Consider the following 12,457-nt stretch of genomic DNA (forward strand, 5'->3'; position numbering starts at 1 on the left):
CCAGAGCTCAGTGGGTTGATTATTATTATTTTTCCTGACTCGACCCGGGTTATCAACTCTGTCTGCAGCCGTGTTTGGAGTCTTGACAACCCCCAGCTGCGTCCGAGCCTCCTGGCCTGTTCCCATGAGTCGAACCCTCGACCTCAACCGTTTGCACAGGCGCATCTCTAAAGTACAAGTGTGCGGATGTGAAAGGTTTGTTTTGAATGAGCTCCCAGAGCTACTACCAGAGACCCGAGACAAACAAAACGTGTGTGCCAACTCAGACTCTGGACAATACTCCATCGGCTTTGCAACCATGGGAAGAAATTTTGCAAATTTGGAATGACAAATACGTGTCAAGTTACAAGGAACGTAAAAGGAAAATAAAAACCGTCTTTCAGCCACAGGACTCCCTCCGTGCTGCAGCAACATGCTCATTTTGCCCTCCGCCCGGTTACAGGAGAATAAGCCTCCGGTGGGGGCGCAGACCTGTCACTGATTGTTGTTGTTGGACGTTGATGCTGAAACCAGCTAAGAATAACTCAGCGAAATGAAAGGAGAGCGATGTCACCCGAAGGGATGCGATGCCAGACAAATACCTGGCTACACATGTGATCGGGTTGAGGAATGTTTGTAATCTTTTGACTGAGTTGTTGGCTCACATATTAACACACAATGTATAAAATGACCCCTTTTTTTCCCCTCACTGTTACTGTTTAAATGCACATTATCAGTAAGAATTTTCAAAATAATTCCAATTTTCGATTACAGCAATCTATTTTGAGTATTTCTTTTTCTTTGACTGAGATCAATGTTTTTGTTGTAGACACTCCAAAACGTTAACTTTGTCCACATGTGGCAGCATGAACAGGGTCTCCCTTGCCGGGGATGAGAATGAGGATTTCGTTCATCTTCCAGGAGAGGAATAGAAATCCTATCCGTTCTTTTTTTCCTCTTGCCGTTTTGTTCTGTTTTGAGCGAGGGAGGCACGCTCACAGCTTCACCTGCTTTCCCACGGCCGACCCTCAGCTGTTTACTCACCTGCATGGCATTGAGGAATCCAAATGAACCGAATAGTACGTCGCTCACGCACTCCAATTGAAAAAAAAAAAAGCTAATAAAATACAAGCTCATAACAATAGCAAGTTTTGTCTTTTTGTCTGAAAAGAAATGTGGATCGTCCCGCAGGAATCCCAGAGCGTCCCACGTCGATTGAGCAAAGTAAGAAATTTAATCTTTTTTTTTTCCCTGCATGCAGAATTTTGATCCGTCTGGATTAGAGAAAATCTGTGATCAAACTTGAACTCTTGAACATAATGCTGCGACTTAATACCCTTGAAGTGCTGTCTCAGACAGACAGTGAATGTCAAAGAACAGTTTAAATAAACAATTAAGAGTGCAAAGTTATTCTGAAATGCATTCCAACAACGACTGCACGTCCATTTCTCACCAAGGTTTTGTCCTCTGCAAACCTGCATCAGGTCGATTATTGAGTGCTCATCAGTCGGTGTTGCTTTACATCAGTTTCCTGTTGCTTTTCTGCACCCGTGTGCGTTCAGAAAACTCATCTGCTTGTTTTGGAAAACCTGGACATCAGGGCGTGGTGGTTCTCTGTCGCCTGGTCCCCCATGCTGTTTCGCGACTCCTTCTCGTTCTTCACCAGCTTCCTCGCACATTTCAAGAGATGTTGTCGTTCCTAAACTTAAGCGGTTTAGGGGGAAGCAGTGGAAGGGTGGGCTCGCCCAGGGAGCCCGTTCACGCATGAACTGCCACCGTTTGTTTCCATCACAGACTGTGATCTGGTTACACCGCAGCTCTCGTCAACTTAAAAAACACACAAACAGACGAGAATCAGACAGGCCACTCTGAGGCCCACAGCACGAACTCGCCTCAACTTCTGATCATTTCCACAGACCACTAATATTAGCGCAAATTCAAAAACCTAACACATTTTCTGTCATCTAATCATAAGTCAGACGCTACATTAAACAATAATAATCAGTGAAACATGTTCTGTTTCCTCTGTGGCCGCTCAAAGGTATCAGCGGGTCGTGCCAATTCACAGATTTTACTTCACAGTTTGCATGTGTTTGAAAGATGTGACTGGACCGTGAAAACACAGCGAGGACAAACCAAACAGCCATGAAAGAGAAGAAGTGTAAAGGCTGAAAGATTGTGGAAACTCTTGCACAAGTCATTTATCTGTCCACCGGCCGTCACCCAAAAATCCGCTGATTATTTTTCCTCCCTCCTTTTGGTGTGGTCAGTAATAAAGCCATGATACGATTGTCTCACGGTAAGGTCAAAAAGGAGGCATTTCAGGTCACGTCTCGATACACTGGAGCTGTGACAGAAGGTGTAATAGCTTAAGATGGTTTTGTCGGGAAAAGTAACTTTTTGGGTGGCGCACTAAAAGATTTTACACACCCTGTTATGATGCTTTAGAGTCTTGAAGCCAAACCAAAACATGGAGACAATTTTCTGACAATCCAAATACAGTGCACCCCTATCAGGGTCAGGGGCCACAGATAGATGACATCTGCAAAAAGTTTGAAATCCCTCTAAAAACGCTCTATTTTAATAGTTCAAATACATGTTAACACATGCATCGGAAGCTTCATTCGCTAACATACTGTCTTCTTTTTCAATGTTCTTGGGGGTACAGCCAATCAGAACCGAGAAAAGTAAATGGCACTCCGGTATAGGCTGCTTTTCAAATGCCAGCCAATACCGTGTCCAGTTGCATTACAGCTGTATTTTCTAATTTCCCATGCTGTATTTCCGGTGGTACGTGATAGATATACTTCACGGAGATCTTCTGCTACTAAAGAAGGTATCAGGATAGACGGAAGCAGAGAGATTATCCTGACGGAGCGATTGCATGGTGCATTCAGCTGAGCATGCTGACTGATGAGGATTCATGGTATGATGCTGTGGCGAATGTCTGCGGCGCTGTGAGAAAGTACTCCCTCCTTCGACATTCCTCAGGAAGGTTTAACATGTTGGAGACTCTGATGTGCTTTGGGTCGTCGTCCTTCTGCATGACCCAACTGGCTGGAGCCCAAGCCCAATGAAGCTGATAAAGTATTCCTCCCATCTTTCAAGAAGCATGCAAGAGAGGAAACAGCATTTTGTTTTTACTGAGGCTACATTTCGATTCTCTAAATACTCACTGTCCAGATAAATGTACTCAGCAGGACACAACGGGCCTAATACAAAGCATTTGGATAAACCCAATCTAGAGTTTTCAGTCCGCGCAATAGGCTATAACAATTTGAAAACATTACAAAAAGTTGGTGTCCTAGCGTTCTTAAATCCACAGTTGCCTTTTCTGTAACTCACGTTACCTGCTTCATACCGTACAGTCAGGAGATGGTGGCATGTTTAACAAATACGTAAAAAAAAACAACATGTTTTTCTTTTTTTATTGAATTGCATCCAGCACCTTGAAGGCATGCTTTAACAGCATAAAACATTTAAGCTGTGTTATGCGGCTTCCCCTTCACAGGAATAGTCTAAAAAGTCTGACACTTTCATGTGGTCGAGGTTTAGGGAGATGCTTGACTGGTGATGTAGAACATGAAACATCCACGTTAAGCTTGCCTAATTTGAGGGGAGAGCAGTGATGATTTCTGTAAGATGTTATTATAAAACAGCAGTTTTATGAGGCCCAGCTGGATTAAGAGCCCGGATAGAAGTTTCCTCCTAATCCTAAACCTGACAACAAACCCCACTCCACCCGGCTACCTGGGTGGCTGCGGGCAGACCTCCATAATGATTAATCTCGAGAGTCCAGAGGTTCTGCCTCGTCATCCTGTAAAAAGAATTACGAGGTTATCCTCTTAATCCAAGGACTTTGGATAATCGTCCTAATAAATCTCAATCATGTAAATCTGTCAGGGTGAACTCTGGCTGAGGTGGACGACCGAAGATTTGTTGCCGTCGTGCCTTTTTCACAAACAACCCGATTTCTGTCAACGACGTTGGCACGAAAATACATTTCTGTCATGCGTCTTTTCTTGTTTTGTTTGTTTGTTTTCTGCGTCGGTCTGTTGGTTTTCCGCTATGTTCATTTATTAGGATTTTCCTCCCGTCAAAAGGTCATTTTTTTCGGTTCACCCCTCAAAACATGAGATTGCTTTGTTCAATGCCTTCTGCCTAATCCGCTGTGACCTGTTGACATATTTAAAAGAATGATCCGTCAGAGAGGAGCAACAAAGCAGGACACAAAGCGTGACTTTTCTCTTTGCAAAACACGTCGAACAACCAAACATATTTCTGTTTGGTTCCCATGGGATTTCATTGCTTTGCTATCTTTGAAAAGCCCATCAAAGCAGAGATCAACTGCATTTTGAAGGTGTGCCTGCGTGAGTGTGTGTGTGTGTGTGTGTGTGTAGTAAAGAATAGTCATAAAAGTAACCATAACAAACCTATCCAACACACACACACATAAAACCTACGAGCTGTCGAGTGACAGCAGTTTTCTTGTCCACAAGTGAACCTGAAGTTGGGTGTGAAGAACCAAACGTCAGATTCTGAAGCACGTAAAACCCACAGGCCGCTGACATCATCGTGATTACACAATCGCGTGTCAACTGTCCGCACGGCTTTGAAGCAAAGCAACAGGGCGGCCGCTGTGGTTGGGCCCGGTGGCTTTAGTCCACTTCTCTTGTGTGCATCTGAATTTGTTTTTTTTTTGTTTTTTTTCTGTTGTATTCCTAAGAGTTCAAATCACTGGAGTTTGTTGTTGCAGTGACAAATATATTACCCCCTTCAATCAGCTGTTTTAGTTTCTGCCATCACATGACAGCAATCATCCATTCAGTTCAGTTTCACCTTCCTTGATCGGCTTTTATAGTGGAGTGTAAAAGTATTCATACGCCCTCGAACTTTTCCATTTTATATGTTATAAATGCTCTTCCAAATATGTAGTAATGTATGAAAATCAGAAAACTGTTGTGCACTTGTGTTCGTTCCTCTTATCTTCTGATACCCAGAAGTAAAATTCGGTATGAGTAATTACCTTGAGGTGTCCCCTAACTAGCAATAAGAATAAATCTGAGTCTTTAATAATTATGGCTGTTCTGTGGAGGCATGGCGGGATCTTTAAGGCGGTCAGGGTTGATGGAAAGACAGATAAAGCTAAAATCAGGTCAGTTGAAGAAGAAAGCAATCCCGAAAAACAGCGAAACTTTTGACAATCATGTCATAGCAACCCAGACGCCTATTGAGGGCTTCCTTAGTTGGCGAAGATGAGCGATCACACTGCAGTCAGAAGGCTCTGGGTTTTATTTCTAGACCCTGAATGTATGAAATTAGCTCTGGGTGAAACACATCCGCCCCACGCTGCCTTCAGTGTGCTCTCGTACCACAATTTGGTAGCGTCAAAAAAAGCCTTTCGTGCTTCAGGCTTTCCGATTGTCACCCTCAAAGTTGGTCTCAGAGGCAGCAGCATCAGGATGTTTAATGGGTCTGGCGAGGTAGGAGTTGTGACGATGTCAGAGAGCGTGTCCATTAGTGGTGAAGTGGTGTGTGCATAACATCAGTCACCTTGTCTTCAAATAGAGGAAGGCGTAGTTGAGCCAAACTACGCTGTGATACATCGGGGTGTGTCGCAGGTTGGGCCCTTGGATAAGTCAATAACAGGTGTGAACTATTCTAAATACATGTGACGTAGTTTAAAAGTGACATTTGTTTGCCGCAATGTATTAAACCTGAAATTAAGAGTGAGCGTTACTCTGTCTTGCGCGATATAAATGTCTGTCAAGGAGAGGGTGAAGGCGGTTGTCGTAAATCAGGTTTCGAAGAGTCAAGTTTGATGCTCCATGAACTTTTCTCCTCGGCTTCAGAGTCAGTAACACATCTTCAGGTTCAGAGGTTGCAAAATACTTGGCTTGACGCACAGCAGCAGGCAAAATGCCAGGCAGGTCTTGAATCTGGAACCAAATGCCGACTTCGCTGCCGAAAGACAAGTTAGGAAGATTTTGTCACCCGCTGGAAAAAGAATAACAGCGTTAATGTCAGTGGAGTTGTCCTGGTTCATTGTATCAAGTTTGTTCACTCATGCATTGATTTGATTGCACGTCACAATGCTCATGCACGTCATGCGCCACAGGTTTTTACTGACCTTTATCCTTCGTAGTAGAATGGATTTATATTTCAGAAACTCTTACACGTTGCGTGCGTCTCTCTTGCTGTGGTCGCCTTTGAGCAAGGTCATAACAATAGCAATGTAGGCTATGGGTTTTCCTTTTGTTTAGTCTTCATGTGAGACATTAGTCACTTGTTTGTTAAGGCTGGGACGTTGCGGACATTCATCAGGGATTGGGTTGGAAAAATAAAACTACAAACTCCTTGTTTACACTCGCGCAAATAAACAAATAAGTAAATGAATATATGACAATAATTGTAATTTTTTTTTTTAATGTCTGAATCTCACATGATTCGCACAAATGAAATACACGGGCATTTTATCTCGCGAAAAGTGTTGCAGAGCAGAACATCAGTGTCTGAAGGCTCAGATATTATTTTGTTTTTCTTCCTACTGTACATGAAGTGCTGAGTGTTTTATTCTCTGCATCGAGCAGAGGCCTCTCCCTCTGACGAGGAGAGAGGGGAGGGGAAAAAAAAAAAGAGAAAAGTTTGAGCTGAAGCATTTCCTCCGGGCTATAAATACAGGAAGGGGGCGCACATCTGCACAGTGAGGTGTGGTCGCTCGGATCTGACAGGTGGCTCTGGATCTGCTTTATTCTCCTGCGCGTCATCAGTGCCCACATACACAACTGCAGCAAGATGGTTAAGTGCCCAAAGTGCCAGAAGGAGGTTTACTTCGGTGAGATTTGTTTTGTGTGTTTTTTGTTGGTTTTTTTTTTTTTGTACAATTACCTCCACTTGAATTAGTTGTGCTCCAGTTTGTCAGCATTTCCTGGTTGGTGAAAGGAACGCGCGGCTTTTTTTTCTGCTCAAGTGAGGAAACAGGAAGCTGAACGCGACACTGACAGGGCATATGTTTGAATGCAGATGTTTGAATGCCAAAAGCCAAAAGATGAGAAGAAAAGTGGTGCGGATTCAATTTACCTGCAGGTCGTTCACACCGCATTGACTGCATGTTGGAGGACAGTTCAGTTCTGGTCAGGAAATGAGAAACGTTGGATCATCACCATCGTTTATTTCAAAACGTTTTTGTTTTGTTTTTTTATTTACGTTTTGAGTTCCTGGTTTAAAAAGAAACTCAAAAAATAAATAAAGAAAAAAAATAAATAAAAAAGTTTCTACAACTTTGTGGTAAAAGATTGAAAAGCTGTAAGTGCTGCAGGCTGGATTAGATCCTAGATTAAGGTAATTGCTCCTGTTATCACCAGAAGTCAGACGTAAACGGACGTCCGCAAGTGCGGATGTCTGTTAAAGGGACAGTTCACAATTTCTGTGAAAGCGGGCGCTGCATTATTCTTTTGCTGTCTTCCATTTTGTATGATTTGAGGCGAGTTTGAGCAAGGTGCCTTAGACCAAGTAGGACCCGTTTGCACTCGGTGGTTATTTGTTTCCAGAGAAACCGATATGCATGAACTCAGAGAGCGGAGGCTGGAGGCTGTGCAACACCTTTTATCTTCCTGTGTGAACAGAGAGCGATAAAATAAGTTTCGTATTGCTTATAAAGGCTTTTTTTTTTTTTTCTCTTTATACGTCCCTGTCCAGTGGGAGCAAATTATCATCTTCTGTGTAAATAACCTCCAAATGCAAATGTGATGAGTTGTTTGAAAGCTTAAAAGTCTAGTTTGCTCTTGGTTATTCACCGACTAGCCATTAGCTTTAGCTTTCTGAATCAATTAAAAAAAATGTTGATCCTAAATCAACAGGCTTATCGACATTATAAAGCACTTTTTAACAAAACCTCATTTCCAGGATTCAGAATGATTTGCTTCAGGAAACTTATACATTGGTTCACTGTTCATTCAAACATGTTGTAGTTTTCTTGGACATAAACTTGTTTGAAATGCAGAATAACAGTGGGAAAAACAAGGGAAAAAAAACAGAGGGAGAGGTGATAAGAATGAAAAATTGCATCTTTTCATGTGTGCAGAGGAATGCCCTGCAGTCTCTGAGGGCGCCTGCACTTTCTCGTCAGGAGGTTACTTTGAAATCAAAGATCTTCGCTCCATTAGGGGCCCAAATCGCCTCTGTTCTTTGAGCCCCTGTGAGTAATGGCCGGAGCAAAGGAAGCAGGTTTCTGATTTTGTAAACTACACCCTCGTCCTGCGTTTCCCATGAGAAGGCCCAGTCAAAGCAAACATCAATCACCCACATGCTCCGTTTTTTGGTTTGTTTTGTTTTTTTTTCTTCTTTTTTTTGTTGTTTTACCTGCGTCCCTGCGCACCGGCGGTTCTGCGACGGTGCAACAGCTGAGCCCAAAGCCCAAAGTCTTTGGACGCTCATGCAGATGAGCATTGAGCCAGTCCTGCTGCCTCATGGGTAATCTTTTCCCTCCCAGCCAATGTAATCAAACCAGTTCTGTTCTGCCTCTGGCAATTTAGGTCTTCTTCCAAGATGGATGTTCACCTCAGAAGCCTGGAGGAAAGCAGCGTTCTCACTTCCCTTTTGAAAACGAGCACATTCACCGTCATCTTTAAACGTCTGAATCGGTTTCCTTTCTCTCAAATGAAACTCCTCGCATTTCCCCCTCGCGTCCGGCTCGTTCAGTCACGCCTTCTGTCTGCGTTACCGTTTGTCCAACTTAATGCTGCTGCTGCTCAGATGGAAACAATCAGGCTACCGCCGTCTGCCTGCCTGAGTGATGGAGGTCCAACAACAGCGGAATGCTTTTCTTTTGCTGGAAACGCTTCAAACCGCCTGTTGACGGCGAGACCTCAGCCCAGAGCGCAAATGGGAATGTTTTAGGTTTAGTAGAAGGAAACGGAAAGTCTTGTTCACCGAACCCCTTGGCAGATGACACTGGTAAATGTTCTACCACAACATTAAAGTAGCTCGGGTTCCCTCGCCATTGATATTTGTTGAAAATGAAGAAACGCTAAGAAAGATCTTCCATTTCTCTAAAGAGTAGAGAAATAGTTCATGCAAACATCAGTTCAGCAGCTTCCAAGCACCCATCACATTGGTGTTGATGATTCTTCACAGGAAGAAGGAGGTCGGAGGCTGTGCACCGTCAACAATCTCCCTGTGTGAAACACATGCAGGGAAAGAAACGAGCGCTTTCATTCAGACCTAACTGAACGAAAAAATAGAAAAAAATACTATGGAGATTTCAGCTAATGCTGCTATTGGTTTTTATGGCATCTTAATTGTCTGTTGGATAGTCACTCTGACTGGAGCCCAGTTGACACTCGGTTCTCGTGCTCCAAACAGGAAGGACCTTGGGAGCGCACCGTGTCCTTCTCCTGCTTCCTGTATAAACAATCATTTGCTTCTATGAAAATAAGCACACGATGGAAACATGAGAATAGTGTGTTTAATAATTCGATGAAGCGTACGGAGGACTTCAAGACCGTAGAAGTCGTCTTTGCACTTGGCTTCCTCAGTCCCCACCAATCTGGATCAACGTTAAGGCAGTTATCCAGTGGAAGGATGATCCTAACGTCTTACAAGTGTCCTTTTAAATCCGTTCGCAGTGTTTGCGCGCGACATGTCACAATGTCGCTCCATTAATCCTTCCCAGCTCTCACTCACGATGTTTTTACAGGGAGACTTTTGTGTTTGTGTGTCCTGGACCGCTGCCATAAAACCCCGGGCAGCCGGGAGCAGAGGGGATAATTAGCCTCCAATCTGTCACGCCTCATTTAGCCCTCGTTATTATCAGGTATAAACACTGAGGTTGGCCTTATCAGATCTATAACTTGGGCACAATTACAGCCGAGTAGAACGGACCTGTTTGTATTTATCTCTTTGGGCCGGGCGTGCCGTTTATCAGGCCTGCTTGGTTCGCCGTTTGAGGTCAGACGGAGATTTTTAATGGATACGAACCTTTGCTCCAAAACCACACCGCATCCAGTCGGGATGTTTTGTTTTTCTCTAGGCCTGAGCGCCTGACCCAACCCCGGAGACTCTTACACATGCTTCTTCGTGACTTACTCGTAATCCGTTGCCACAGTGGGCTATTCTTAGGGCACAAATAATCCACTTCCTGACATGTTTGAAAGCCGGTGGCTTTTGCCTGTTATTGTAATTATTTCTCATTCTTTCATGCATTTGCCACCAGGATTCAGAGGGTTTGCGTCCGGTCACGGCAAACCATAGAAAGCGTAGGCCGGCATGAGGTTCTCGTCGTCCTTTTTCACACAGAACTGCAAATATTTCCAAGCAGGCTAATTTGTCTCCATGACTAGATGAAAGGTTGAGCGGCCTCCAGAGATCCCAACTGTGAAGCAGTGCACAGCAATAGGTGGGGGAAGGGGAAGACTGTTGCTTTCTAATCCAAACAGCCGTAGAAAGCTTGAATGAAAAATGTTGAACTTCTAAGTCTGCTATGACATTACAAGGTAACCAGACTCATAGCTCAGTGCTCCCCTATAATTAATACTTAAATTCCTCGTAGATACTAAGATGCCACAATTTTACTTCACAGTAGATGTTTGCTACAAAGAAATTACATGAACAAAATATTTTAAAAAATGTTGGGAAGGACTCTGGACAAGCCTTTCGTGACTCTGAAATCTTAATTTCAAAGTCACGAAATAAAGATTTCGTCCGAATGGTTTGACTCTACATCCGAATCAAAACATGAGCGGGTCACTTTCAGTAACCTGCCTCTCCGTTTTCCTCATTCCCTGCCCTATAATGGCTCCCTCTCTAACGCACGCCTTGTTTGCTAACATATGCAAATCCGTGGACTCGCTTCCCCTCACGTCATCGTGAGTTTCAAAATGTGTTTCAGCTCTGCTTCGTCTAAAAACACGAGGCTGTTCTGTCATTTCCCTAAGCCTCTCCTCCAGTCCTCCTGGGTGGGTGGAGGTTGGCACAGATCCTTCATAACTGATAAAGTCTTTATCTGTGTTTATGAGGCACAAGGAGGACAGATTCCCTCTGGGACATTCAGTCCTTTTTTCTTTCTTTCTTCTTCTATTCCCTCAACCACACCCAGCAGGGTTTCCAAACCGAGTGGATCTTTGTGGTTTAAAGCAGACACGGCACTAAAACGACTCCCGGCTCCATGAGCTCATGTGCCCTGCAGCGTGACGCTCCGACTTTCATCTCCTTCCCAGACAACAGTAACCGATCCTCACAGTGGGGGTTAAACTGCTACTGATATTAATCATTTGTCCATTTGTGTGTTTTGCAGCTGAGAGGGTGACATCGCTGGGGAAGGACTGGCACAGGCCATGTCTGAAGTGCGAGAAGTGCAACAAGACGCTGTCGGCTGGCTCGCATGCAGAGGTAGAACGGCAAATTACACCACCTGATAGGGGAGGAGAAAGTGCTGAATATTGCAAAGAATTAAATAAATGCACAGCTACACAGGTCAGAGATCGGAGTTTGCCAGTTGTCTTTGCTCTATGACCTCTGACTGGGTGGTCAGATCCTGAAAAATATAATCCCCCCTCCCGTCAGCGTGGGGCAGTAACGTGCAGCTAGATGCATTGCTTCTGGTTTTAGCAAAACATCCACCTGCATATGGAAAAACTGCAGCACACTCAGGAGAAAAACGGATTTGGTCAAAGCTGACCAAGCCGAGTCAGAGGCCTGTTTGGTGCATTTCGATAATGAAATGGCAAACGAAGCAAGTTTCTCACTCAGTCGCTTGTTTCCATCTACTTTGCATTAGCCTCATCTTTCCATGATAATAATAATAAAAATCTCTTCTCTTCCCACAGCATGAAGGCAAGCCATACTGTAACAACCCCTGCTACGCTGCAATGTTTGGACCTAAAGGTGAGCCGTGACCTTGTCACTCCCTGAACTAAACATGTTATAAATACCATATGTAGTCTCTGTCAGAAACCTACAGAGTGAGTTGATTTTAACACCCAGGCTCCATTGTAATTATACCTTTAAACCTAACCTGCGCATTTCTGTCTGCGTTTCAGGATTTGGACGTGGTGGAGCTGAAAGCCACTCCTACAAATAGACAGGTACCGTCTCCTCTTTTTTTTTTTTTTTCAAACATTTCCATATATATTATTTACATCAGACTTGACTGCAAGCAAATCCGTCTTCGCACTTTGGACTGTTTGACCTGAGCTTTCTTTTTGTTTTTTGCTGCCTCTGCAGGCCAAGGCGCCGCAGAGAAAACAAGATAGAAGAAACCAAACCTCTCAGACGATAGCAAACCTCTAAACAAATCATCCGCTTCCAATGCAGGAAATAATTTGAATGCATTTGCTTTTTTATTTTTTTATTTTGTTGTTCTTGTTGTTGTTCTACTTGTTTTGGACCATCACTTTCTTTATTTTATCATTTCTTGTTTAGTTATAGAGACATCTCTCTTTGGCTTCAGCTTGTCCAATTAAACATTTTATGAAATTTG

General features: G+C 43.6%; 1 protein-coding gene across 1 annotated transcript; it reads left to right on the forward strand.

Annotated features, from left to right (window-relative positions):
- The first annotated feature begins 6,663 nt into the window (after window positions 1-6,663).
- crip1 (cysteine-rich protein 1) lies at window positions 6,664-12,457 on the forward strand. The gene is made up of 5 exons (XM_055038111.1): window positions 6,664-6,814; window positions 11,273-11,367; window positions 11,805-11,862; window positions 12,018-12,062; window positions 12,202-12,457. The coding sequence occupies exons 1-4, from the start codon at window positions 6,775-6,777 to the stop codon at window positions 12,056-12,058; spliced, it is 234 nt and encodes a 77-aa protein (XP_054894086.1). The 5' UTR covers window positions 6,664-6,774; the 3' UTR covers window positions 12,059-12,062; window positions 12,202-12,457.

Source organism: Poeciliopsis prolifica, unplaced genomic scaffold (assembly GCF_027474105.1).
Source record: "Poeciliopsis prolifica strain line A6 unplaced genomic scaffold, Auburn_PproV2 SCAFFOLD013, whole genome shotgun sequence".
In the NCBI taxonomy this organism is placed as follows: Eukaryota; Metazoa; Chordata; class Actinopteri; order Cyprinodontiformes; family Poeciliidae; genus Poeciliopsis; species Poeciliopsis prolifica.

Coding starts and splice junctions, on each gene's coding strand:
- crip1 (XM_055038111.1), top strand. CDS start 6,775: ATGGTTAAGTGCCCAAAGTGCCAGAAGGAGGTTTACTTCG. Junction 11,368..11,804: donor CGGCTGGCTCGCATGCAGAG/GTAGAACGGCAA, acceptor CTCTTCCCACAG/CATGAAGGCAAGCCATACTG. Junction 11,863..12,017: donor TGCAATGTTTGGACCTAAAG/GTGAGCCGTGAC, acceptor TCTGCGTTTCAG/GATTTGGACGTGGTGGAGCT.